Source organism: Anoplolepis gracilipes, chromosome 2, assembly GCF_047496725.1.
Source record: "Anoplolepis gracilipes chromosome 2, ASM4749672v1, whole genome shotgun sequence".
Classification (NCBI taxonomy): domain Eukaryota; kingdom Metazoa; phylum Arthropoda; class Insecta; order Hymenoptera; family Formicidae; genus Anoplolepis; species Anoplolepis gracilipes.
In genome coordinates, this window is record NC_132971.1 from 16,920,187 (window position 1) to 16,946,555 (window position 26,369).

The 26,369-nt window shown below is 31.8% G+C and overlaps 6 protein-coding genes and 1 long non-coding RNA gene across 21 annotated transcripts in view; 4 read left to right on the top strand and 3 right to left on the bottom strand.

Annotated features, from left to right (window-relative positions):
* Nucleotides 1-257: 257 nt before the first annotated feature.
* On the bottom strand, nt 258-4,794 carry Taf13 (TATA-box binding protein associated factor 13). 3 transcript variants are annotated; one of them, XM_072911095.1, is made up of 4 exons: nt 4,558-4,794; nt 4,118-4,355; nt 3,518-3,619; nt 258-401 (listed from the first exon to the last, which is right to left on the bottom strand). In XM_072911095.1, exons 1-4 carry the CDS (start codon nt 4,582-4,584, stop codon nt 397-399), a joined length of 372 nt encoding a protein of 123 aa, XP_072767196.1. In that variant the 5' UTR covers nt 4,585-4,794; the 3' UTR covers nt 258-396. The 3 variants fall into 3 exon arrangements, with proteins under 3 accessions (XP_072767196.1, XP_072767195.1, XP_072767194.1); XM_072911094.1 differs by lacking the exon at nt 258-401 and adding an exon at nt 2,247-2,379 and having other exon boundaries at nt 4,558-4,793; XM_072911093.1 differs by lacking the exon at nt 258-401 and having other exon boundaries at nt 3,486-3,619.
* Nucleotides 556-2,629, top strand: Ppox (protoporphyrinogen oxidase). Its single transcript, XM_072911089.1, has 2 exons — nt 556-1,856; nt 2,095-2,629. The coding sequence occupies exons 1-2, from the start codon at nt 750-752 to the stop codon at nt 2,416-2,418; spliced, it is 1,431 nt and encodes a 476-aa protein (XP_072767190.1). The 5' UTR covers nt 556-749; the 3' UTR covers nt 2,419-2,629.
* A 252-nt stretch (nt 4,795-5,046) lies between the features above and the next one.
* On the top strand, nt 5,047-7,129 carry LOC140676223 (uncharacterized). 2 transcript variants are annotated; one of them, XM_072911090.1, is made up of 5 exons: nt 5,047-5,397; nt 5,489-5,639; nt 5,712-5,832; nt 5,909-6,038; nt 6,205-7,129. In XM_072911090.1, the coding sequence occupies exons 1-5, from the start codon at nt 5,268-5,270 to the stop codon at nt 6,264-6,266; spliced, it is 594 nt and encodes a 197-aa protein (XP_072767191.1). In that variant the 5' UTR covers nt 5,047-5,267; the 3' UTR covers nt 6,267-7,129. The 2 variants fall into 2 exon arrangements, with proteins under 2 accessions (XP_072767191.1, XP_072767193.1); XM_072911092.1 differs by having other exon boundaries at nt 5,069-5,397; nt 5,507-5,639.
* On the bottom strand, nt 6,320-10,214 carry Twy (fas-binding factor 1 twitchy). Of its 4 annotated transcripts, none has more exons than XM_072911088.1 (13): nt 10,008-10,214; nt 9,698-9,909; nt 9,081-9,580; nt 8,682-8,999; nt 8,376-8,569; nt 8,136-8,298; nt 7,751-8,042; nt 7,394-7,626; nt 7,154-7,297; nt 6,925-7,089; nt 6,773-6,837; nt 6,520-6,646; nt 6,320-6,441 (listed from the first exon to the last, which is right to left on the bottom strand). In XM_072911088.1, exons 2-13 carry the CDS (start codon nt 9,804-9,806, stop codon nt 6,367-6,369), a joined length of 2,385 nt encoding a protein of 794 aa, XP_072767189.1. In that variant the 5' UTR covers nt 9,807-9,909; nt 10,008-10,214; the 3' UTR covers nt 6,320-6,366. The 4 variants fall into 4 exon arrangements, with proteins under 4 accessions (XP_072767189.1, XP_072767186.1, XP_072767187.1 ...); XM_072911085.1 differs by having other exon boundaries at nt 6,716-6,837; XM_072911086.1 differs by having other exon boundaries at nt 6,716-6,837; nt 9,984-10,214.
* Nucleotides 10,215-10,817: 603 nt separating this feature from the next.
* Nucleotides 10,818-15,992, top strand: Yrt (erythrocyte membrane protein band 4.1-like yurt). 2 transcript variants are annotated; one of them, XM_072911372.1, is made up of 6 exons: nt 10,824-11,387; nt 11,726-12,050; nt 12,167-12,871; nt 13,057-13,493; nt 13,795-14,229; nt 14,707-15,992. In XM_072911372.1, exons 1-6 carry the CDS (start codon nt 11,235-11,237, stop codon nt 14,836-14,838), a joined length of 2,187 nt encoding a protein of 728 aa, XP_072767473.1. In that variant the 5' UTR covers nt 10,824-11,234; the 3' UTR covers nt 14,839-15,992. The 2 variants fall into 2 exon arrangements, with proteins under 2 accessions (XP_072767474.1, XP_072767473.1); XM_072911373.1 differs by lacking the exon at nt 13,795-14,229 and having other exon boundaries at nt 10,818-11,387.
* Nucleotides 15,993-17,627: 1,635 nt separating this feature from the next.
* Arms (Ankyrin repeat-rich membrane spanning) overlaps nt 17,628-26,369 on the bottom strand; it is a 36,249-nt gene continuing 27,507 nt past the window's right edge. For all 8 annotated transcript variants that reach the window (XM_072910966.1, XM_072910961.1, XM_072910964.1 and 5 more), the window contains 17 exons: nt 25,957-26,154; nt 25,778-25,876; nt 25,093-25,389; nt 24,338-24,713; nt 24,066-24,230; nt 23,532-23,739; nt 23,035-23,457; nt 22,736-22,958; nt 22,488-22,667; nt 21,947-22,406; nt 21,686-21,851; nt 21,165-21,609; nt 20,910-21,083; nt 20,684-20,828; nt 20,490-20,611; nt 20,029-20,149; nt 17,628-18,376 (listed from right to left, as the gene is read on the bottom strand). In XM_072910966.1, the coding sequence (XP_072767067.1) occupies nt 17,628-18,376; nt 20,029-20,149; nt 20,490-20,611; nt 20,684-20,828; nt 20,910-21,083; nt 21,165-21,609; nt 21,686-21,851; nt 21,947-22,406; nt 22,488-22,667; nt 22,736-22,958; nt 23,035-23,457; nt 23,532-23,739; nt 24,066-24,230; nt 24,338-24,713; nt 25,093-25,389; nt 25,778-25,876; nt 25,957-26,154 (4,551 nt within the window). The remainder of the gene's footprint in view (nt 18,377-20,028; nt 20,150-20,489; nt 20,612-20,683; nt 20,829-20,909; nt 21,084-21,164; nt 21,610-21,685; nt 21,852-21,946; nt 22,407-22,487; nt 22,668-22,735; nt 22,959-23,034; nt 23,458-23,531; nt 23,740-24,065; nt 24,231-24,337; nt 24,714-25,092; nt 25,390-25,777; nt 25,877-25,956; nt 26,155-26,369) is intronic.
* Nucleotides 17,885-19,571, top strand: LOC140676190 (uncharacterized). The gene is made up of 2 exons (XR_012048541.1): nt 17,885-18,024; nt 18,104-19,571. It is a non-coding gene; the product is annotated as an uncharacterized lncRNA (long non-coding RNA).

Below are 26,369 nucleotides of genomic sequence, written 5' to 3' on the forward strand. Positions count from 1 at the left end.
TCCGGGCATATCCTTTTTATATATATATTACACACCACACACACACACACACACAAATTTATATATTATTACATTATATATGCATGTATATAAAATAAAATTTTAATAATTTCTCTAATATTACATATATCTATTCTTATCCATATATTAAAATGAAAAAAGATTATGTGCAGTTAAAATAATATGTAATGAAATATATTATAATAATAAACCTATAATGTTTTCCGTGTACTTTTTAAATCCACAATTATGGATTTAGCACGGACATGAACCAATCAGTTGTTTTACCCTGGCACCGAAAAATGAATCTGACCATGTAGTTCCGCCCGTTCTAAAATGAATCCAGTTGGCGCTAGCACCTCTCAGGCTTCTTTCTGGATTACTTACTAGGTAATCCTAACCTACAAATTATTTTCAATGTGATCATATTTCTGATATTTTCTGAATAACGTCTATATTAAAAAATGCAACCTAAATAGTATTAAAATATTCGAATTCTATTAGGTATTATATATTATTGTACATGTCATATTCTTATATCTTTAATTATATTATTTTAGTACATATTTATATTTCACTTACAATTCTTTTATTTATTTGATATATAATAGTAAAATATGTATTTTTAATGCATAATAAAATAACATTATATTTAATGCATATAAAATAACATTCAATTGAAATTGCCTTTAATTGCACAATATATTGTGCTAAAGAGAATAGCTAATCTATTTAAGTATAATATTAAAATGACAATAGTATTAGGAGGTGGTATATCAGGTTTATCAGCAGCATATTATGCTGCTAATAATGCAAGAAATTCGGCTGTTATTTTATTGGAAGCGTCCAGTCGTGTGGGTGGTTGGATACAAAGTAAAACATCACCAACCGGAGCAATCTTTGAGCAAGGACCAAGAACCATTAGACCAGTTGGCTTAGCTGGAAAAAATACTCTTAACTTGGTAGAGGATCTTCAATTGAGTAATAAATTAATTCATATCGGTCAAAGTCATCCCGCAACGCGGAATAGATTGATCTATGCAGATGAGGCATTGCATTTGCTACCAGCTTCATTAAAGGGTATCTTCAAAACGATTTCACTGTTAGATCGTCCCCTGATAAACTATTTGTGGACAGACTTGAAAGCTCCAAAGATATCCAAAGAGGACGATAGTATCTATAATTTCGTCCAAAGAAGATTAGGTCAAGACATCGCAGATAATATCATCAGTCCTATAATTTGTGGCATATGTGCGGGAGATGCACGGAAAATTAGTGTTAATTTTTTGTTCAAATCTCTATTTGAAGCGGAACAGAAATATGGTTCTATAGTAAAAGGCATATTGGCAAATCGATTAAAAAAAGTTTTTTCAAAATCAAAAGATACAGTAAAAGAAAATAATGCTGCAAATTTACATCTGACTTTAGCAGATATAGCTGAAAAAGAACGTTGGGCATTGTGGGGCTTGGAGGGAGGACTTGAACAATTACCTCAGGCATTGGCCAATAATTTGAGAGAGCGAGGAGTGAAAATACAAACTAAGGCAAAGTGTGAAAAACTTACATTTAAATCAAATCATATAGAACTATTAATTAACGGCAATATTCAAGAATGTTCGCGTGTTATTTCGAGTTTACCTGCAAAGAATTTGGCTGAACTAGTGCAGGAACAACATCCTACATTGTCGGCAGAATTAGAGGTGATACCTACAGTAACAGTAGGAGTAGTTAATTTTGAATTTCAGGGGGATGTATTGCCATTACAGGCATTTGGCTTTCTTGTACCGCCAAAAGAGAATCTTCCTCTGCTAGGTGTAATCTTTGACTCCTGTGTTTTCCCTCATAAGTCTTCAACAGTATGTATATTTTGAAACTGTTTTATTTCTCCTTAGGAGGAAGATTACATCCTTATTTGATTCATGCATAGCAATCCAGTCTTTACACACATAGTTTCTTATATTCTTTAATTTTTATTTTTATATATACAAAACTGAGAATATTAAATTATACATTATGTCGAACATTTTATATATATATATATATATATATATATATATATATATATATATATATAATTTTGTGATCATGGTTTAGGTGCTGACAGTCATGATGGGTGGTGCGTGGTTCGAAAAATATTTCGGTCCAAATCCATCAGAAGAACAACTGTTAACAACGGCGATTGACCATACAAAAAATATCTTATGTATCGAGGAAGAACCAGTCGCATACAACGTTGCCGTTCTGAAGGACTGTATTCCGCAGCATGTCGTGGGTCATACTCAACGTATAAAACGCATCCACGATTATATTTCCGCACACCATATTCCCCTGAGACTATGCGGTTCTTCTTACCAAGGTGTAGGACTCAACGACGTTATTCTGTCAGCAAAACAGGCCGTTTGTGACATTGTACAATAATTGTGGAATTACTCGAGAAATGTAAAACTGCGACAGGAGCTAGTAGCGTACAAGACGAACAAAATAAAATTACATGCGAACACTGTACATGCTGAATTGTAACAATCATAAACCATGCAAAAAAACATAATTTTGCAAACCTGTATAACAACGACATAAACGAGACTAAAAGAAAATGCAATAATTGCGGGATGAATTATAATGTAAATTATAAAAATTATAAATTATAAATTGACTTATAATACAAATGATAAAAATTATAAAATTATAAATTATGATTTGAATTATAATATATATATATATATATATATATATATATACATATATATAAAGTTGCTAGTTTCTTATAATTTAAACAATATAATAATAGTAAATTACTATATTTGATTATATAAATACATAAAACGACATGTATATGAAAATGGAATAACAAAATGTATGGAATTATATTAAATAGAAAATATAATTAACACTTGTGTAAAATATGTATATTATTATTTATATTTTATTACTATCCCTTTATTAAATTTATTAATACATAAATAATATATATATAAAGATCTACTATAAAAGCTAATCAGAAATCGTTTTCTTTTAGTCATACCTTAAAAAAAAAAAAAAAAAAAAAATTTCTACAAAATATTTAGCTTTGCAATATTCTTACAAATAATATATTTTTTAATAGAGTATAAAGATATATTAAACTTAACGTTTTATCATGTATTTATTAAAAAATAAATTTAATTTATTACTATTTATTTGTATTTAAATTCTATGTATTTAAAAATATAAAAAAATATTTGCTAAAAGATCCATGACAAAAGAATAAACAAATTTTTACTTGCAAGCACATTATTGCAAAATAAAGCAAAACATTTGCCCGATGATAAATTTAACTTACAATATTTTTATCTTAATCAAGACATATGCAAATTAATTATATACATCAAACTATATTAATACTACTTGCAAGTTAATCATGCTGATTTAGAACAATTATGTAAAACATAAATATAATTTAAGTAGATTTATCTAAATTTCTAAATGTTTACATTCAATAATAAACGTAACATTACAATTGCCTAGTCTTTGACAGTACCTGCATATTTAACTTCGTCAAAAGCTTTTCTTGCTTTCTTCAGTTCTTCGTTCATTGTTAGAAGATCCTTTACTCTGGCATATTTCCTAGGGTCTTTTCTTACTGCAAAAACAAATAAGTCAAATTATAAACTGGACATATTACCATTAATTATATATTATAAAGCTATCGAGACTAAAAACAAATAAGTCAAATTATAAACTGGACATATTACCATTAATTATATATTATAAAGCTATCGAGACTAATGTCCTTATTGTTAACTTTTTCCCTCATCCTCACTTCTCTAATGGTTACTTTTGATTATCTTGTATTTACTTTCTCATTTTTTAATAATTATGTGAGAAATATGAATAATGAAAAAATCAGCACAAGAAGAGAATGTCACTTTATAAATATTTAATTAATTTATAATACTATACTTAATTATAGACATTTGATTTATGTATATAAAACTTTCTATATATAAAACAGAAAACTTAAAATAATTTAACTATTATTTAGATAATTTAACCATCATTTAGAACTATTCATTTATATATCTTTTTTTTTAAATCTGTATATCCCAATTGAGTATCTTTTGTATCTTAATAATTATACCTAAAAATACAATATCTTCCACTTGAACTCGTCCAGTGCGTCCTATTTCCATAGCACGGTGTGTCATTTCCGTTATAAATTCGATAACTAAATCTTCCAACAAATCTACACTCTCAGTATAAGGATTTTGATCGTCGCCAAAGCCATACATCATGCATCGCAATTCCTTGGAAAAGAGACGTTTTCTTCCACCAGGTAAAGTCCCACCGATAGGAATCTCCGCCTCTTCATCCTCAAACTATTAAAATATTCAGATGTTAGAACATGAAAAATGATGGCAATAAACAAAATAATCGAACAATTACTTATAATATTTATTGTCTAAATATCTATAATTGTAAAGAAGACGCAAAAAAAATGCTATTTTGAGAACTTTTTTAAAGATATAAATGAAAAAAATACAAGTTTACAAAGAAAAAAAATATAAAAGTAAACCTAACCTGTTCGTAAGTTTCTTCAGCAGACATTGTCTTAAAGTCTAGATTTTGGATAATTTAAATTTCTTTACGTCGCCTTTATAGTAAACTCGATTACATCCATCATATAACTACTGATTTTAATCAGTGTAATATATAAATCATAATTAAACACAATTCTACACAAATTGTACTCAAGTATTAAGTATAAACAGATACTAGATTCGGAACACGTGCAATGTGCAACACGTCAAATCGTAATAAAGGATAGAGGGGAGGGGCGCGAAGATAATTGAAGAATAATGACATTACCGACTGTTTGATTTAATTATATAATATATATATATATATATATATTACCATTTTGACATATGATTATAGTTATTTAAATCATGCAAAAAATTTAGCTCATCTAACTATTGTTTTATTATAAAAAATTTTTAATGTATTTAGTTTTATTGTAACTAATAACTATTTTATTACCGACTCGCAGTACTACGCACTATGATTGGTTGATTTACATCCTTACTTTTTTACGTGTAAAGACCTCAAGCTTCTTTCTGTATATATATATAAGTTTGTGGTTTACAGAACATTGAATATTGAATCTCGCGAAAAAACACTAGTTATTTCAAGCTCCTTTCTCTGATAATATAAGATCTAAATAAGTTTATTTAAAAATATAAGTTTGTTTAAAAACTTATATTTTTTTTGCCTTTATACAAATTTATAATATGGAAGACATAGAACGTTTTATAAAGATTGTGCAGCAAAAGAGACTCGTTAATCAATGCGAATTGGAACGTCTTGATGTACCATCTGATGAGCATAAGAAATTGGTGAAGGAATTACAAAACTTGAAAAGTATATGCATCCTTTATCATTTTTAATTTTTTTATAGTAAATGTTTTCCTACACACATACATATATAAGATTATTATGATTACATTAGCAGATATTAAATTGTTCACAGGGGAAAGAGAACTAATGAAGGAAAATATTATAAAACATCTTGCTGTAATTACAGGGCACAGACACTCTATACACAAACTTGTACAATCCTCAAATGACATTTCAGGGTTGCCTGTTTCACATGATTATGCACAGTACGTAAGAATTTTCCTTTCCTTTCAGATCTTTTTAAATATGGTGCAACTTTGATATTTTTTTTTTTACAGAGATCTGACAGTAATGTTCACTGATACAATAGAATTCTTGAATAATATAGGAGATACTTATAAAACATTCACCAATGTTAAGGACCATAATATGGATATTTTACAGCTTACTAACACTGTGGTAAATGTCAGAAATTGTTTATACATAAAATATTGGGAAGAAAATACATCTAAATAATCTCTTCTTTCTTTTTTAGGAAACATGTATCAAAACTGTAGGAAATGAACTATATCAAATAAAACATAATATTTCACAATTAGAAACATTGAAAGATAATATAGCAGTACTTCAACAATGCATGATAGATACTAGTGATAATATAGATGGTAATGTCTAATTTTTCAGCATTTTTATTAATCATTAAAGTTTTAGTGTATATTTCAATGTATAATAATATATAGTTTTGTTCAATAATAAATAGAAAATAATATACTAATTTAGAAAGTAAAATAATTAATTTGAGATATAGTAAGAAAAGATTATCATTTTCAGGTGAAAGTACAACTTTGACTTTTAGTGGTGAGTCAACGGACAGTGGAACAACTATTAAATAATATATTAATATTTATTATCCGTTCTGTAGAATATGCAAAATATCAAACAAAAGTATAAGATACATATTTATTAAGTGTTATATTGAAAGTTTCATGGCAGTCATATATAATGAATATCATCTAGTTGATTCTCCAGATTCAATTTCAACATTACTAATTGTGGATCTACAACTTCCTGAAAAAAAAATATATATTTTTGTAAAATGTTATTAAACTATTCAATAATTCACTTAAAATGTAATTATTCTCTTACTGTAAAATGAGTAGTAACTTGAAACGCATGTTGTTGATTAGACAATGTTTGCCTGTTTGCATTATATGGAATATTGGTATTTTTTTCTGATTTCTCCAATTGAGCAGTTGTCAAAGTCAACTTTTCACTAAAAAATGCAAACATTTAATTATATATTCTATATTATTAAGATTACTTCATTGTCATGTGCATTTACTTTGTTGAATTAAATTTTTCAAATATGTCAAAATTAGGGTTAAATTTAGTTTTGTACTCATTTTCGATGTTACGAGCTTCTTTCAGGGCTTTGACGGCTTCTTCATTTTTCGTAAATGCTACCTGAGAAAGAATTAATTATAATAAATTTAACTGTAATATGTTTGTATTATATAACACTATATATTATGTAACTTTTTAAACTATTACTTGTGTAAAATTTTCGATATCTTTGGCACGTGCTAACAGTCGGTATTCTTTTTCTTGTAATGCCTGCTGTTGTATTTCGAGATATTTGATTTTTTCTTGCCATTTCAATCGTTCTTGATTCGCCAGCATAGTAGCGTCTTGAGCTGTTTTTATAGCAGCAGCCGACTAAAAAATATTTTGTAAAAATATATTTGCACTCTGCATATCTGAATATATCTTTTTAATTTACCTCTATCTTTGTAATATTATCCGAATTAGTTTTTATTGTCCTTAAAACTTCATATTGTCTTTTTTTAGCTGCAATAACTTCTTTCTCCTTTGTTAAGAGCTTCAATTGTTTTTCTTGTTCATTAAACCAAGATTCTTTTAAAGCCTTATAATATTGTATACATATATATAGATAAAATTTCTGAATAATGCAGTTTTTATAATTTTAATCTCAAATATTAAGGATATATCAGGTAATTACCTGTAAATGATTATACTCCCATTGTACTTTTTCTTCAAACAATTCTCTTTCATGTGACAGAGATTGTTCTCTTTTTTTTAATATTTCCAATGCTTCATTAAGCATAGTACTTTTCTTCTCTAATTCAAGCACCAAATGTGCAACATGTGAATCTAATCTATCTGCTACTTTCATTATTTTATCACGTTCTTCCATGAGTAACTCCTGTTGTTTTTTTATTTCTACATTTCGTGCTGCAACAATATTATGTAAAGTGAATAAAATGTATAATACTATTATAACATAGAATACATTACTAAATGTATACTATTTACAATCATTTATCTAAATGTATCTTAAAACATTATTTTAACATACTTTGCATATCTTCTTCCTGATTTTTTAAATAATATTCTCTTAACTTTATGCTTTGGTCATCTCTATGATCAGTCTTTTCTTGCACATTTTTTAAATTTTCTACAATAAAATCAGCTTTTTGTAACAAATTTTGCATATCAGTCTTGTGAGTTGCTATGGTTGTCATAGCTAGATTCTCCACCTCTCTCATTTTTAATATACTCTCTATTGTATCAAAATGTTCTTTCTGCAACAGTCTTGTATTTTGAGAATGGCGTTCGTAAATTTCTTCTATAAGTTGTGCATGCTCCTTCTAAATAAAATAATAATTAAAGTTAATATTAACAGCAGCAGATCTTCAATTATACTTTATGATATAATTTTAATACATTTAAAAAATTCATACTTTTAAATTTTGTATTTCTTCTTTATAAAATGATTCAATTTGCATTTTTTCATTTTTTAATTTTTCAATCTTTGCTTCATAATCTGTTTCTAAACATTCAAGTTCCTGTTGCATTCTTTTTTCCAATGTATCTGTTCTTTCTTGCAAGAATCCTATTTGCCGTCTAAAAAATTATATAAATAATTAAAAACAAGTTGTTTATACTACTACTAATTGCAAAAAAATAATAATTTTACTTACTTATATGATTCATCTAAAATCATTATCTCATTTTCATATTTTTCGTTTAAACTACGCATTGTTACTGTTAAATGAGAGTTTTCTAACTCTAGTTTATGAATCATATTTTCACAACTTGCATCTTTGCGAATTAAATTGCCATATGCATCTGCTGAATTTTTATTTGTAACAGGAGAAACATCTATTGTGTTGGACTGCACACAGAATATAAAATTATATATATATATATATATATATATATATATATATATAAATGTTCCAGAAATTAATTACAACTACAAATTTAAAAAAAATTATATCTCTTACTTTATGATAATCTTCTTCAATCTTTCGTTTTTCATTTTCATTTATTTCAATTTTTTGATTATTTAATGATTTTGTCAATTCTTTTTTCTCAGGTGGCAGTGATTCAACTACTCTTGTCTCATCTTCTTGAACAATATTATCAGAGCTCAATCTTCTATGCCTATTGAATAATTCTTCAGCAGGTGTTATTTTATCTTGAACATAGTTACTATTTTTATTTCCTATTGTCTTTTTAGGTTCCAACCAATCTGGTAAATATTGTTTAGTTTCAGATTTCTGTCTACTTAAGTCTGCAGATACTGTACGTCTTTCTTCTGACTATAAAATAAAAAAAAATTAAGCATAAATATAGAGAAAATAAATTAAATATTATTATAAATCATCATTTTAAACATGTACATGTGTTACAGTTTTCTCAGTTTGATTTGATATTGTGCCCAAAGAGAATAATCCTAAAGGGTCATTAATAATTTCTGAAGTTCTTTTGCTTCTACGTGGCTCTCTTGTTCCAAATGCTGTCGGTGCATAAGTCGAATGCTGCAATTGTATCCTAGGTTCAGTTGCATGCTGTATGATTCCTTGTTTGGTTGATACAGATTTTTTACTAATATTTGATTCGTTTGATGGCGAGATGTGCAATGTATTTCCAAACAAATCTTGCATCAGTGACAATTTTTTAGCTTTTTCATCTGTTACTTTTGACTTATCATATACTGTAGCACTTAATGCAGATGTCAAGCTTTCCTTTTCACCTGGTTTTAAACTTGATAATGACTCATTGGAAATCTTTTTATTGAACAAATCATCTATTATACTCTTATCTCTTACTGCTACCAAATTCTTTTGCCCTGATGAAAAATCTTTATCAGCTAGCAAATCAGTTAATGGATCATCTTCATCTATAAAATAAAAAATAACAATTATATAAAAATATTTTATTAAATGCATGTGAATCAAGTATTTTTCTTTTTTAAACTTAGATGATATATATGTATATATTTATTGTTAAATTAAACCTGCAAATGTAATCTTTTTTTTGCCATCTTCTGTAGATGGGTTTCTCTTAAATGTACTACTAAATAGTTTATCATCCAAATTATCCATGTCCTCCACTATTTCTACCATTTTCGTCGTTTTTACCAGATTACTTCAGTGAATTATAAAATATATTGCAATTCACAATTCAAATAATTGAAACATCACTTATCGCTCACATTGACTGCATATACTAGAATATAGTACAAACACGTACAAATATTATATTACTTGAAGAAAAATAAAAAAGATATCATTTCTGTTTACATTTAATTAAAATCAATACTGTACTTTAATTTAACCTAGCATAACTGACAATCAATTAGACTATTTTTGTACGTTACTGTTTATGCCATGTATTGACTAGGATACATGTTTATATTTACATAACCACATAAAATTCATGAACAAAGTCTTTCCTGAAAGTAGCAAGCAGAAATGTCATTTTTTCATACAACTAGAGACTAGAGAGAAGCCTGATAGTAGCCAGGCCGCCATTTTTTATACGACGCTTTTGTAACACGTTAACGCCATCTAGATCCATTTTAGAGTGATCAGAACTACATGGTCAGTTCATTTTTTGGTGCCATGGTAAAACAACTGGTTGGTTCATGTCCGTGCTAAATCCATAATTGTGCGGATTTGAAAAGTACACGGAAAATATTATATTAGGTTTATATTATTATCGTACATTATTCTTTATTATATAATTTAGGAATCGTTTGGGGGAGTTTAGGAAAATTATTTTAATATTTAGGAAATAATATTTTCTTTTTAATAATAAAAATGTATTGGACGTCAAGTTAGCAGATCGTAATTATGTTTAATATATATTATAAGGCTGGTTCCATAATAGCTGTCATAAGTCGGATGTCGGAAGAATTGACCAATCATAGTTGACTTTAGAGAAGAATAATCGAATATGATTGGTCAACTCTTCCGACATCCGACTTACGACAGATATTGTGGAATCACCCTTATTCCGTTAATTTTTTTGAGGAGTGCAGATCCAGTTGGCGCTAGCGTTAGCAGCTCTTTTCAGGCTTCTCTCTGTCTGTCTATATATTTATACGTCTGTGGTTGTAAACTTCAGTTTCAGCTCGCCATCTGGCGATTCAGGTGCATAAGTATCCGTTATTTGGATCAACCATAGATATTGTTGCGATTTCGTCCCATTGATATATAAATTTATTTGTACGTCAATGTTTGGTCGGATTCATTGGATTCATGGAATTCGCCGCGGATGTACGAACGGATCTGTCTGTTGCAATTGCACAATTTTTGGCTATCCTGCATAATTCTAAAGGAGCGGAGAATGTAGCAGAGTATATTGGATGCTGCGAGATCGGAACGAGAAATTTTTAGCAATTGCGTTGTTCGTGCCATCGCGTTATCGCGATAGTAATATAAAGGTAGAGTGAGTGAGCGGATCACGAAGCGCGGGCGTCTCATCGACAGGTCGATGATCAACGATCACGCGTCCCGCACTCTCGCGAGCTCGAAGGGTGAAGGGCCATAATGTTGAGATTCTTGTCGCGGCGAAGGGCGCGAAGCGTCAGTGGCCAGACCGCTTCGTCGCAGATCAAAAATCAAAGATTGCCCAGCAACAAGAATGTCGTGCAATGCAGGGTGGTGCTGTTGGATGGCACGGATTTGTCTATAGAGTTATCAGTAAGTTTTTTTATGCATAGAAAAAGAAGGAAAAAAACTGGTTAATGAGCCATATCGATGAATTATCTATCTACATGTACATATTTTTATAATACAAAGAATATGTAGAGTTTATTTAATTATCATCAGTAATTAACAGTGAGAATATTATTTTATAATATTATGTGATGATTTATCTTTTTTATTTTTTTTTGTTTGATACTAAATCTTCTTTATTTATTTATTTATTATTTTATTTATCATTGTCTTTTATTTAATTTTACATTTTTATATTTAATTTTATTAAAAAAAACTTTTTATAACACAGTACGTTTTTATAATATTGTTTTCTTTTGCAGAAAAAGGCCTTGGCTAGTGACTTATATGAACAAGTATTTTATAGCTTAGATTTAATAGAAAAAGATTATTTTGGACTGCAGTATACAGATAGTAATAATGTTCAACATTGGTTGGATCCGACAAAACCTATTAAAAAGCAAGTCAAAATTGGACCACCATATACACTTAGATTAAAAGTAAAGTTTTATTCTTCAGAACCAAACACACTGCGTGAGGAGTTAACACGATACCAATTCTTCTTGCAATTAAAGCAAGATATTTTGGAAGGCAAGCTTCAGTGTCCTCACCAAGTTACAGTTCAATTAGCTGCTCTGGCTCTTCAATGTGAGTACTTAAACAATGTCTTCCAATTAAAATTAAACTATAATCTTCATTAGAGTGATTATTACAATATAGCAAATGATTATTACATATATTAAAAAATGTAACTCTTTTTCTAGCTGAACTAGGAGACTATGATGCCACTACACATAGTGCTGCGACTGTCTCGGAATTCCGTTTCGTGCCAGGTCAAACAGAGCAAATGGAATTGGAGATATTGGAGGAATATACCAAGTGTATTGGTCTTAGTCCGGCTCAAGCAGAATCCACCTATCTTAGCAAAGCGAAATGGCTGGATATGTATGGCGTCGACATGCACACCGTCCTCGGAAAGGACGCCTGCGAGTACTCTTTGGGATTAACTCCAACCGGGATTCTGGTTTTCGAAGGCACACAGAAGATAGGGCTCTTCTTCTGGCCGAAAATCGGCCGTTTAGATTTCAAGAAGAAGAAATTAACGCTGGTGGTTGTGGAGGAGGACGACGAGGGCAGAGGCGAACAGGAGCACACCTTCGTGTTTAGATTGGTGAATGAAAAAGCCTGCAAGCATCTGTGGAAATGCGCGGTAGAGCATCACGCGTTCTTCCGCCTACGTGCGCCGGTCAAGGGCGCCAACGGCCGTCAAAACTTCTTTCGCATGGGTTCGCGTTTCCGTTATAGCGGTAAGACGGAGTTTCAGACAACGCAGCTGAATAGAGCGCGCCGTACCGTACAATTCGAACGGCGACCGAGCCAAAGGTACGCGCGCCGACAAAGTCACGTTCTTCGCGAACGACAACGTCAGCAGCAGCAAGTAGAACAACCACAGCCAGCACCTCCTCCAGGTGAGATGTAGCAAAATGTATTATACAAATGTATTATGCTTGTATTAAATGTATTATGCTTGTCATACATGTAGCCTCGTTTTTCAAAATTCAATCTTAACGATATTTTGTTAAGCAGAATATTTTGTTGGACACATCATTTTTGTGTCAGACTTTATAAGGATGAATTTTATAAATGTTTTCAGCCGAAGAAGAACCCTTGCAGCGTCAGCCAAGTAAGTCCAGTACAAAATCCAGTACGGACTCGTCAAGTGTTCAGGGCACGTCGTCGCCTTTGGTAGATTCTTTGCTAAAATCTCTCGCTAAAGATCAACAACCTCTGGAAGCCAGGAATCAAACGACAGTTGTCAGTAGTGAGAAAGAATCAGAGCCTATGAAGACCAGTTTAACGGTCGAAACTATCGCCAATCATGTGCAACTAGTACCTAATAACCAAGTGGGTGGAACGTTGACGTTACCTCCTCGAACGCCGATTCCGCCAGAATCTTTAAAATGTAACATACTGAAAGCAACTCTTGAGCAGGGCAAGAACTCGAATTTGGTTTCCATCACGTCTACAGACGTAGCGGGAGCGATCGCGAAGAAGAATCAACATTCGGATGCTGCGACCATCGTCTCCGTGGTAATCCTCGTCAAACTTTTATTCGCATTTTTATAGTTTTTGTCCTGCTTTATTTTCATATTGTTCACATCTTATATATAATTATCATATGTTTTTTCCATTTTATTTCATTCTTTTCTTTATTTTACTTCAAAGTTGTATTATTCAATATTTTATAATAAAGTTTTAAATGTTAGAAGCTTATTAAATAATAATTTTATATTATTCCGTTGTTTGTGTTTACACATTTATTCTGTTTGCTTTTGCCAGCTAGTTGCCAGCTATAATATGTATTTGCTTTCTTGCTTTTTCCACCTAATAGGGCGGTGATAAACTGACTCTCTCCGTAAGCGGCGCGACGACAGCAGTAAATAATCCTTCTACAGACGATGCTGTAACTGTAACACATTTTTCGCTGGATAGTTGGGGGCAGATCGAACAAAAGACGACACCGTTAAGTCCAAAAGTATCGAATCAATCACAAAATCCTTTCAATCCATTTACTAACGATACTACTAATGACACGTCTAATACACATGAAGTAACTTCCGAGGAGGAAGTGAAGCTGGAAGACGATAAGAAAAAGAATACAAATCCGTTTATAGACTCGAATCCATTCTTAGGAATACTCAATCCCTTCAAAGATTTACAGCCAGTTACAACAGAGAAGAAGGTCGAGGCGGATACGGAAAAAGCTGGAGCACGTGTTGTAAAAACCGAAGAGATACAGACGACTACTACAACACTCACACACAAGGTCAGTGATACTTTTTACGCTTGCAAGCCAGCTATTGCGTCCCGTCTATTACATAAGTATCCTAGTTTTACTAAGAAGACTTACTCTTAAAACAAGTCTAAGATATTTATTGTTGAGTGGTAATTGTGGAAGAAAGACAAGAACATTTTTATTTTGGGCAGTAAGTCTTAGACTTATTGATGAAAGCGCGTAATGAGAAGTTGTTTCGTCCCTCATGTGAAAGTCTTTGTGCAATGTATTAAACATTGTTCTAATTTAGTATTTTAAACACACATTCAAGTTCTATCATTGGCATCACTCCAACTGCGCAAACATAATCAGCATTTTTTTAAAATCAATAGTATAATATTATAATATTATAATATTTTTAAAATCAATAGTATAATAGTATAATATTATAATATTACAGTTTAATAATAACAATAACCAAGAAAATTTACCTGAATATTATATTAAAAGGAATCTTTATTTCTGTAGGATGAAAGTCAAGCGGCATCAGATATTAGTCCCTGGTTAGTAGCAGATCCGTCGCAAAGTCCAACACCTGATCAAACACCAACTAAACATACAGTCATCACAAGAAAGACGGTAATTACCACACAGTTATAAAATATTTATTAAGTACAAAGGAAATATAATGTTAATGTACAACGCGCGAGGAAATAGCACCAACATATATATTTATTCTGATCTTCCTCGAACTGCCTGCATCTCTTTTATTTGATGCGCTTATAGAATGCATAATGTTAGTGATGATGATTAAAATTGGACACAAAAGTGAACTACTTATTAAAAAAATACTTCTTATCCGAAAGGATTCTAAGTTGTACTTAAGTATGCAGGAGCAGCATACCATTGGAAAGGCATTGTTTAAGTCATTATTATAAATTTCTATGTCAGTTAATAAGGGTCATTTTATGACGACCACATAAGGATTTACGTAATGAAGCAAATTTCTATATGTATAGCACCACAAACATTCCTTAATTCTACAGTGCGTGTTAAGCTAAGAGCTTAACTTTACACGTTGATAAAATAAGTGTCCTTATCGCCCCTGCCAATATATATTATAAGTATATAAGCAAAAGGTCTACTCGTTTTAACTACATGCATTTTCTTTTTATAATTTGATATTTTTTTTCTTCCTGAGCATATCGCTCATTTCGTTTTAAATATACAGACAGAATATAGTTAAAACGAACAGACTTACATATTCCATAGGACAATATGTATTGATCGAATCCGTGCATTTATAAAGTAGTGTTTTTGTACTACTAATCACTGTGCCTTAAAATTTAACACGATGAACAAATATGCGATTATGCAAATATTAGCAAATAAAGAAGATCCCGTATTTGTTTTACGACTGATTATATAAAAATATAAAAGTATTATATCTTTTTCCTCCATTATATAATAGCGTATAAATTATAAATATATATAAATAATTTCTTTTGTAAAAGTACATAGATCTGACTAACAATAAGTCTTTAAAAATATTTTTAGTCATGAGAAATCATAAATTTGCTATGCTTAATCAGTTCAATTAGTAATATTGATTCTACTTTTTTAAGAGACATTTTTGTCGATAATATATTTATATATAATATATATTAAAATGACAATAAAATCAATGAACGAATAAAGAATCAATACAAGTCGTCGCCAGTCTTAGATAAAGCACAATTTGTGCCTCAATCTTGCAGCTATAATGATATATGTATTCATTTTTAATTCCACATCTATGAAATTAAAGTCGAATTTTTATGTACATAGCAGAGTATATTATATTCTCCTGAGATATATGTTTTTTATTTGTTCCTTTTTGTGATTCATATATATTCTTCTCTCATGCCATAATTTTGATATGAATTATGATAGATATATTACAAAACACTATGTCGTTATTAAATATATACAGGATGTGTCAACCTGTATATATGATTATAGCATTCCATTGCCCCGCGCGTAATAACGATATAGGTGCTGCGTCGAAGTGATATGACGCAGTATTTAATACAAACAATGCATTTAATTACAAGTGGGATCATCGGTATATTTAATTAGCATTTGAATATCTGTTATAGAAAGAGGAAACAACTTCCTCTTAAATTGATTTTCTTTCACATTACATTTCTATAAAACTAATATTATATTTAGTATATACAATATTTAACATTTTTTATGATATATTGCAACATATCATACTTGATTAAATATGTATTTTATTAAATTTTATTTAATATCAAGAAATATGTATGTGTGCTTACAGTGTACACACACATATATATATATATATATATATATATATATATATATATATATATATATATGTATACTATAATTTCAAAGCTAATATATCCATATGTATACATATATATATTTACAGTATTATATTGAATTATCGATACCCTGATGTATTCCGTCCTAAAGTGTCCTATATATTTACTGTTATGTAATTATAATTTTTGCTTTTTAATAAAAGAAACACACATTATTATAATAAATTTTTTTGTGTTTTTTCTCTCTTTTTTCTGTCATTATTAATATATCATCAGTCTTAATGAGAAATGAAATATCATTGAAAGTGCTAAAATGAAAATGAATACATTTTAATTAAATGCCTGCCAATACTATAATATTTAAATTCTTTATAAAAAAATTCTTGAAAGTAGATGTGATAAAATGATATATGTAAATCGCTATGTATATAAGTTATAAGTCAATCTACATTTATTCAATAGAATTGTATTAAATATACTTCTATAAATTATTCCAAGCATAGATAGTCTAATAGACAAAGTATTTATTGGTCGTTCGGATTATCTCTTTTCTTTAAAATACTTTTTTCAGCATTTATTATTTTTTTAAGTTTTAAATCATCTATTTGCATTACGAATTGACGTAAATTGATTATTAGGTTCGGGATATATGCACACTATACATTGGCAAGAGCTCTTTGTCTTTCTTTTTTAGAACATTTTAATAGTAAAAAGAAAAATATTGATAAATATTTGCACGCCTAAATGCATCAATATTTACACGGAATGTCGTTTCAGCATCATATGAGTTTTAAGGATCATTTCGCTAAACTAACTAAGAATTATTACATAACAATATGCGCAAAAAGGCATTACTCGTCAGATCCACTAAGCGGATGAACACGTTTTTAATTGCTTTATCTATAGTAAAAGCTCTCGCATACTGTCTATTCGTTATTTACACATGAAAAATCGGTATCTTATCTCAATACTTATCATTAGAACATAAGTACATATGTCGCATATAGGCTTTTCTGGGAGACACTAGTCATCTTTTCATCTTCAGACTTTGTACATCAGTCAAATGTATACCGCGAATTATTGCGCGTTAGAGCGTGTTCGAAAGTCAGATGGATGTCAAACAGGCGTTTCTGGATTGTCCCATTTCACATTGGTATCTTGACGAGGTGGCGATTGCTTCCCGTCATTCGAGGACTCTCGTATCATAAGACTCGCAGTGTCAGAGTAATCTACATCTACACAACGTTCTCTATCTCGCGGTAAACTCTTGTTGGACGACGGCGAACTGCTGTTCTCCGCGCTATGTCTGAAGACGCTATCTGATTGCGAGTGCGTCGGCGTGGATATCTCGGATACCAGTGGCGTGGACTCGTCGTCGCTTTCGACATCAGGAGTCTCCGTCGGCGTGATGCCAATCAGGCGATCCTTGAGTTTCGATAGCTTCTCCATACTGGAACTAGACACCGTTATCACTATCTCATCGTTCAACGTCGAGATGGAACGTCTCTTCTCAGTAGGTACCGACGACGTAGTCTTCAGAGGTATGTTGTTTCCCATGTATCTCTCGTCAGTCGATTTGGATCTAAACGCAGGTTTCGGCGACGGCGGCGGAGAGATAAACAGCGAGGATGGTCTGGTGATGCTGATGTTGCTGCCAGTCTTTTTCGGGGGCTTGTGCGAACAGGCGGATCTCGTGCTGTGTTGGGACGTGATGCTGCGTTGAGAATTAGTACGTGGAAGAAATACGGTGGAGTCGTGCGAACTGTCATCCGAGCTGACCGGTTCATCATTAATCGGTGTCCAGCGAAATAACGGACTGGCTTGAAGCAGTACGTAGTCCGTATCATGAACCGAGGCAACGGGTCCTAAAAACAGAAGTTTAGATCATATTTGTTTCGTACTGTTTCATGTGTAATTAATCGTACTATATAATTAAATATTTTCGCTTAGAAAATTTTTCTCTAAACCTTTTGCATAGTTATTTACTGAGATATTCGATGAAGTTATCTTTGAAAAAAAAATGAATGACTTCTTTTTCAGAAAAACTTTTGTAGAAATATGTCAAGTTGTTGAAGTTAAAAAAAAAAAGATATTTGTTTTAATTCCAATTTAATTCTTTAATTTTTTTTTAATCTTTAATCTTTGAAATAGCGCTCCGATTACGATTGAGAATACGATTGAAGGCTTCTTAGAAATTGCAAAGAAGATAATGTCAGATTGGAGGGTTTGCAAGAAAATTTTATTGCCACTTCCTCTTGTAATAACATAATACTGCTCATATAACATAGTACTAACAATCTAATAATATTCGTGTGTATTCATAGTACAGGAAGTATAATATGGACCGGAATAATGTGGACACAATATTTTTAATTATCGCCCAAATATGATTATCTATAATTACATATATAATTATTTTAAAAATATAGCGTGTTGTAACTCGTGTCTCACAACTAGCATAAACATTTTTTATAAGAAATATTTGTTCTGTCAATAGTAATAACGCGTAATTTATCACAGTCTTTTACAGGAATTCTTCACAGAAAACACTGAACAATTTTACGATAGCCACATTGTTTACATTTTTACTTTTTTTATATCATATGTTATATATTACAAATGCAATGAAATATTTTACATCATCGATTGGCGAAAGTCTCTTTCCTTAAAACAATCGATTGCATTGGATGGTTTACATCCAACACTGCACAATTTCAAAGGTTTTTTTTCATGTATAGTGCGATCTTGTATAGTTCTTGCTTATATGGCACTGATATACATCGACATTAAACTAAACTTATAAAATGAGCATTATATTACGCTAATTCTACAAATACGCATACAATAATAATTTTATCTATATCATTAAATAGCCTTCATTTGGATACCTTCGTCGCACGATATGTATGACTTTGTTTTTTCGCATTGGCACTTTAAGAAATATTCTTATATATTTTTTTTAAAAAAGATAATCTTTTCCATTTTTATAAGTGAAAAAGATTATCGTTTTTATTAATGAAAATGATAATCTCCGTTCATTCTAACTTACAATTAGGAAATCTTACAATAACACATTTTTATAACTGTTATTGTAATTCCGATCACCACTATTTACGTAATCTTTTCTCAGTAATACTGTTGGAATAAATATATTCTGTCAGAATATACGCATATATACAGATGTATAAATAAAGCTGTAAAATGAGAAAGTAAGTATTCTTGATATTATTCTTTTTTTTTTTTTAACATCATAAATTGGCAAGCACAATTCTTGAACCATGAAGTCGTTGTGTTTTTCGATGCACAAGTTATATCGAAAAATGCTCTTTTCTGCGATATATATATGCAACGCGAGCGATATATTAGGCAAATATATACATCGTCATTGTGTCCTAATCTCAAACCGGATAGACTAATAGTTAGCACTACTCAACGGAGGTGTCACTGTTTGGATCAGACTGCGACGGTTCTTGCACTATGACGACAGGCAGTGTAAGTGGTAGGGAAGTAGGCTCACCTGAAGAAAGTGAGTCTGTTGTTGGTGCCACCGTCGATGATGGCACATCTAATACATCTTCGCAAGCTTCTTCGTTCAAGGTCTGCAATGCTCCACAAATCATTTGCTCCTCTAATGTTACCTGAAATATGTATATACATACTTAAAATAGATTTTTAAAGCAGATTTTAAAGCCTCACACACACATTTGTGTATATATATAATCTGCATACATATAATATCAAAATAAAATTATTAAAATTTGTGAAATTATGTTTCTTAAAACTTTAACAACAAATTCTTACCTGAAACTAATATACCGAGCGCAAGTGTGAGTAAGCAAGAGAATTACAATATTAATCTTTATTGAGTACTAGTAATATAAATTTTCGTTAATTTATTTATAAATACATATACTGTTAATATTGTATAATTATATCAATTATTTTTCTTTAATAGATTTTATAATACCTGTAGCATACCTGTTTTTCCATGATGGATTGTTTATTTTGGTCACGACGAACCGATCCGTCTGTTCTTGATTGCCCTTTCTCTTTCTCTACGTGAGCAGGCATACGTATTGAATTATTTTGCAAAACGTGATCTAACAAAGAAAATTAAATTACTGATTGAAACCTAAATAAGAAACTCATAGAGAAATAGATAACGAGCGTACCTTTGCGTAAAATTTGTTCAGATCCTACAGTAAATCGAACACTTCGAGGGCCCTCCTCGTATCCGAAATACGAGAGTTCCATTTCTCTAAGCGATACAATTACCATACGGAACAATTCCCAATCCCCAAAAGTCATTTTAAATACCTAAAGAGAAACACAAGTACGTATGTGAAATCTCCTCTCTTTCTTTGAAATATAAACAGATAAAGCGTTATAAAAGATTACTTTTTTTAGTTCTTGCAAATCGCAATGTAATAAAACTCGACCGTTAATGTTGTTGTCCTTGACTACTTGCTTGTACGTCGGTGCTTGAATCGAGTTAAGACTATCGATCTTGTCGATCATATCGCAAACTCCGTTCACTGATAAGGATGAGAGTTTCGTCTCAAGAATTTCGGACTATGAATAAAGAATAAGTAATAAAGCAGCGTTTTCCAAATTGTAAGAATAATAAAATTATACAATTAATTAATTACATACCGGTAACGTTGTTGTTGCGGAAAGTGGTTTCGGTGTTGGTTCCATAGGAGGTATTTGCATCCAAGTAGATGGAGCTTGCCATTCTAAGCTTGGCTGGTAAGCCCAGGATGGTGTTGGCGGTACGGATCCCTGCAAACTAGATTGTTTGACAAGTTTCATATGCCGATTCGTCATCATGCCTCTGTGCGGCGGCCATTGCTCAGTCGGAACACCGTGCCAGACACCTTGTTTATACAGATTTGCATCTTCCTCGCTTTGTTGTTCTTCTTTTATCTTCTTCTTGATATAAGGGTCCAGATTGATGGTGAACGGCAAAAATATCTTCATATCGCTGATGAGCAAGCTAGATCGGTGAAAAGTGAGGAAGACGTCGAGCTTGCGTTCATCTCTGTCAATCTCGAGGAGCGGCTGTATTTCCTTCGATACCGGAATTTGCGGTCGCACTCTAATAAATATATAAGAAATAATAATATAAAAAAAGAAAGGAAAGAAAAAGAGAATGGGGTATAATTGACGCGTACTTATCGTAAAGACTTTTTAATGACATGTTATCGTCTAGGCTTTCCTCGTACATATCGTAATGAAGAATGAGCCAGGATGTTCTGAAAGGCCATTGCTCGGTAATGTTAATCCAACTAGCTAAATGATACCAGTTGAAGTCAATTTGGAATGCTTTAAGTAATCGTCCTAAAAAAGGAAAAAAAGATATACAAAGATATAATGCACCAAATAATCATATATAAAGTTGTGTAATTATATTGCGTAACTCAATGCAATATTACCAGTGACGTAAACGACATTCATCAATCTTCTCATACTACGCGGGTTCACGTCGCTGAAGTAATCGTCAGTGAGTAGCATCTTGTTAAGATCCTGCGCACCGCCTAGTCGATTTAAGTTACTGCCAATACTGCTAGCGATTGATTCACTCAATCGTAATTTTCTACTGCCCTTTCTAGTCTGAGGTTTCAATTTCTCGTTGCTATTCATTATCGCCGATTCTGAACTAAGTCTCCTATTGGATACCGAATGATGCATGGTACTAGTCGCAGTATAGTTGACGCTCTCCTCTGCTTCTGTCCACGCTGTCTTTTTACAATATTGAGCAGTCTGTTGCGCGACCTTGACTTTACGTAAGCCGCTATTTTGCAAGTAAAAAGGCAGATGCACCATATTTCGCAAATAATCGTGACCACCAATATTCGATTCTGAGAATAATCTTCTGCTATTCACCTCCACCGCCTGTGTCGAAGAATAATCTTCATTATTATCGAATCACTCTCGAAGTCTTAAAGTAGATAATACAATGTCCTAGCTGCTTACCTTAGCTATTATATGTGGATCAATCGCTAATATTACGACAAAGGGGTATCCATTGTCGCTAAATAAGGCTTGTATAGCATCCAAAACTAGTAAAACTTTATCTTGTTCGCAACTGTCTAGACCGTCCACTATTATGACTAATCTACTTTGTTGAGCCATGAAACTATCCAAGCACTTGACCTATTTAAGAATTATGATTAAAGATTACATTAATAATTCTAATTATTATCAATAGACAAATAATTTACCATTTCCGTCATTAAACTGACTTCACTTCGCAAAGTCTGAATAAATCCTTCACTTTTTAGAGTTTCTAGTTTCGAAATGCTACGTTGAAGATGTCTCCTTTGTGAAAAAACTAACGCCTTTAATATTCTACTCCACGTATACAGATTCGCTATTATACTGATGGCCAAAACCAAACCGATCGTGATCATAATAATATGAGCAGTGACTCGATCTATCGTGGGCCTAAATATGATTCAATACATAAGATATATATAACCGCAATGTATATCTATATTCATTTAAATGGGTAATTACTCACTCGTTGCTCGATATGTCTATAAAATACACTGTGAGCACCGATAAACCGAAGAGTAGACTACAAAAGCAGAATTCGAATATGATTATATACGGCAAACAACATAGATGCCTCCATTTCCATTTGGTCGTCGACTTGTCCGGTTTCGGCCGAAACGCTCTGTATAACCTGGTTGATAACAAACCAAAGTCATTTTCAATCGAGTCGTAAAGCGAGCCAACCATTTGGACGACTGCGTTCTCGCCGGCGGCGGTTGTTCCTACGCGAGTTTGATCGGTGAAGTAAAATTTGATCGGCTGCACCGCTATACTATCGTGACATTGACCACCCGGTGGATGACAAAAGATGACTTGTAATAATAGTTTCAGCGCATTCAATTTTGTGGTGAGCGCAACTGTAAAATTATACGGCCAGTACCAATCGTACCTACAATTAAAATGTCTCTGATGAAAATATCGAATGAAAAATTATATTCTGTTTTCTTTTCACTTAAGTCTTACCTCTTATTGGCATACCAAATAAGGAGCAGAAAGATATAAACGATAATGAGCAAACTTATCCCGCACGATAGACCAATGATCCATGATTGTAATGCGAGACCTATGGTGAGACCCACTACTAAAGATACGTGGGCTACTACTAGAAAGAGCAGGGTAGAGAATTGGAATACTGGATCGATCCATTGTCGAGCAAAATTTTTCATTTCCTCTGTGAAAAATAATTATTGTTAATTTTATAAAAGTCACAGAGCTTGAATAAACTACAATAAACTACAATATGTATTTTAATGTTTAAATATAGAAATATATATTTAATTAACTGCATAGAATATAAAATATATATAACGTTCAAAATTGGAAATGATGGCCTTCTATTAAATTAATATTTTATTTTAAATTAAGATACAATTTTTACAAATTTTTTTACAAAGAAAAAATCGACTCCGAAATTTATGAAAAATATTTATTAGTCTAAAAGTAAATATTCTGGAATAGAACTTCTAAATATCAGTTTTACAAATTATTTGACGATACCCTTCAATTTGTTCAGTAGGAATGACTTTCCAGATCCCCATTTTGCATAAAGTCCGACAGTAATCGGTGTAGAAAGCGACGGTTCACTGAGGATATCTGCTAGGGCGCTGCTGTACAAGTCGTAACCAAGCATATTTTCATTATCCTCATTAGTATTTAAACGTCCTATAATGTTTATTATAATATTTATTGTTAATTATTCTACAAATTGTTAGAAAATTAAATATGTCACGTATCGTTGAGAATAATGGCCATGCTGATTTAAAACTTACGAGCGCCAAATATCTGTCCAAGGATTGTCTTGGGATGATTGACGTCGATGTTGTAGGGGGTCTCGCTTTGTCTATTCGGACGGTACAATAACTGGCTATTCTTTGGATTCCTCAGTAGTATCTCGACGATTGCTTTCGATCGCGCGCGCATCGCTACGTGCAGTACAGTGTCGCCCTTCTTGTCCGTAGCCGAGACCTTGGCTTTCTTGTCTAAAAGCAATTGCACGATTTCGGCGTTACGCGACCTCACCGCCCTCAGTAAAGGCGTGTCGCCGTCTTTCGTGGCAATCTCCAGGTCTGGGTTAGCGTTTAGTAATAATTTGAGTATCGGTACATTGCCTTTTTCTACTGCTATGTAAGTTGCGGTTTTTTTATCCTAAAATATATACGGACGGAATTGTTAGTTCGATTTTAAATAAGCTTTCTTCTTTAGTTAATCGCGGAAAAGTCACGCGTGAACCTAACTCGAAGTGAGTTACGGATACCACAAGACGAAATCGTCTCTTACTAAAACGTCCATTGTACCGAGATTCGAATCTCGGTATCGATTATTTTGGCTCAAAGCTTTGCATATTCCGTTCGTGTGGAATTATGTCAACTCGATGTGAGTAACGATCCGACTTTATTGTAGAATGGTCAATATTTAGAATATTCGTAATAATCGATGAAAAATGTAATGTCTTCTTTCAATTAAAAAAAATTGTAGGAAAATGTGTAGGAAAATATGCGAATTAAAAAGAAGAGTACAGTCGTACCTTCCCGGCAATGTCGACATCTGCGTATTTTTTCAGCAGCGACTCTACCACACTTCGATGACCGCCCTTAACAGCATGGATTAGATTCGTATCGCCGGCTCGATCCTGAATATTAACATAAGCGCCGGCATTTAGAAGAGCGCTCGCTATTTCGTGATGACCTTCTCGGCAAGCTATCGCTAAGGCAGTGCAACCGTCCTTGTCTAGAGCGTTCACGTTGGGCTTGTGCTCCAATAGTAGCAATGCCACCTCCACATGGTTTCCAAGGGTTGCTACAAGTAGGGCGGTCCACGAATACTACGAATAAAATTGTAAAAAAAAAAACAGATATCAATAGAAAATTTTCAATATTAAAAGCGGAGTTTTTCAAATGTTATATTATATAATAATTTTATATCATGATATATAAGATTAAATATAAGATTCTCTCTCTCTCTCTCTCTCTCTCTCTGTTCATAATAGATAATCTATGTTAATATATTAATAAGAGAAAAAGATCTATAAGATTTAATTATATATAATTATATTTAATTATTATACATACATATATATATATATATATATATATATATATATATATATGTATATATATTTTTTTTACTGCCAAAAAATTTTTTACTGTCAAAATTTTGACCCATTTAGAATCTATTGTCCACAAAATTTTCATTTTAAAAAAATTTCTTACCATGCCTGCCGTATCGACATTGGCTCCAGCCTTGAGAAGGAGATCAACTATTTCTACGTTTCCCTTGCGTGAAGCCCACACGAGAGCCGTAGTGCCATACTAAAAAAATAACGAGAACAAGTCATATCTCGATATTAAACGCGATGCCATCGATTTGTGATAGGCTCGCCAGCGATTACCTTGTCGCCGACATTGACCTTCGCCCCATGAGCAATGAGATCTTTCACTATATCAGAATAACCCCTGCCAGCGGCCCATAATAATGAGGAAATATGAAAATTTCCATGCGCGTTGACGTCAGCCCCGCGCGCCAGCAGCATCGTCACCGTCGCCGACCTGCCCTTGTACGTCGCCCACATAAGGGCCGTCCATCCACCCTATAATAAGACAGTTCTCGATCCTTCAAATATCGTTTTCATTTATAAAAATATATAAAAATAGCGTTTAATATATAAAAACATTTATATGGTTTTCATTAAATTTTATATTTACTTTTTGTATTAAAGATAGAAAAAAAAATGCAAATTAAAAATCGAAGAAGAATGTATACATAATCAGATTAAAATATATATATTACGTTATATAAAAAATG

Bases quoted from the DNA above. Each gene is read 5' to 3' on its own strand.
- Ppox (XM_072911089.1), top strand. From the start codon at position 750: ATGACAATAGTATTAGGAGGTGGTATATCAGGTTTATCAGCAGCATAT. The intron at 1,857-2,094 runs GTATGTATATTT...ATCATGGTTTAG, and splicing joins TCCCTCATAAGTCTTCAACA to GTGCTGACAGTCATGATGGG.
- Taf13 (XM_072911093.1), bottom strand. From the start codon at position 4,584: ATGTCTGCTGAAGAAACTTACGAACAG. The intron at 4,356-4,557 runs GTTAGGTTTACT...ATATTTTAATAG, and splicing joins CTGAAGAAACTTACGAACAG to TTTGAGGATGAAGAGGCGGA. The intron at 3,620-4,117 runs GTATAATTATTA...TTGTTTTTGCAG, and splicing joins GGAAGATATTGTATTTTTAG to TAAGAAAAGACCCTAGGAAA.
- LOC140676223 (XM_072911090.1), top strand. From the start codon at position 5,268: ATGGAAGACATAGAACGTTTTATAAAGATTGTGCAGCAAAAGAGACTC. The intron at 5,640-5,711 runs GTACGTAAGAAT...TTTTTTTTACAG, and splicing joins GTTTCACATGATTATGCACA to AGATCTGACAGTAATGTTCA. The intron at 5,833-5,908 runs GTAAATGTCAGA...TTTCTTTTTTAG, and splicing joins TACAGCTTACTAACACTGTG to GAAACATGTATCAAAACTGT.
- Twy (XM_072911085.1), bottom strand. From the start codon at position 9,806: ATGGTAGAAATAGTGGAGGACATGGATAATTTGGATGATAAACTATTT. The intron at 9,581-9,697 runs GTTTAATTTAAC...TTTATTTTATAG, and splicing joins AAAAAAGATTACATTTGCAG to ATGAAGATGATCCATTAACT. The intron at 6,838-6,924 runs GTAATAGTTTAA...ATTCTTTCTCAG, and splicing joins ATATCGAAAATTTTACACAA to GTAGCATTTACGAAAAATGA.
- Yrt (XM_072911372.1), top strand. From the start codon at position 11,235: ATGTTGAGATTCTTGTCGCGGCGAAGGGCGCGAAGCGTCAGTGGCCAG. The intron at 11,388-11,725 runs GTAAGTTTTTTT...TTTCTTTTGCAG, and splicing joins ATTTGTCTATAGAGTTATCA to AAAAAGGCCTTGGCTAGTGA. The intron at 13,494-13,794 runs GTAATCCTCGTC...TCCACCTAATAG, and splicing joins CTGCGACCATCGTCTCCGTG to GGCGGTGATAAACTGACTCT.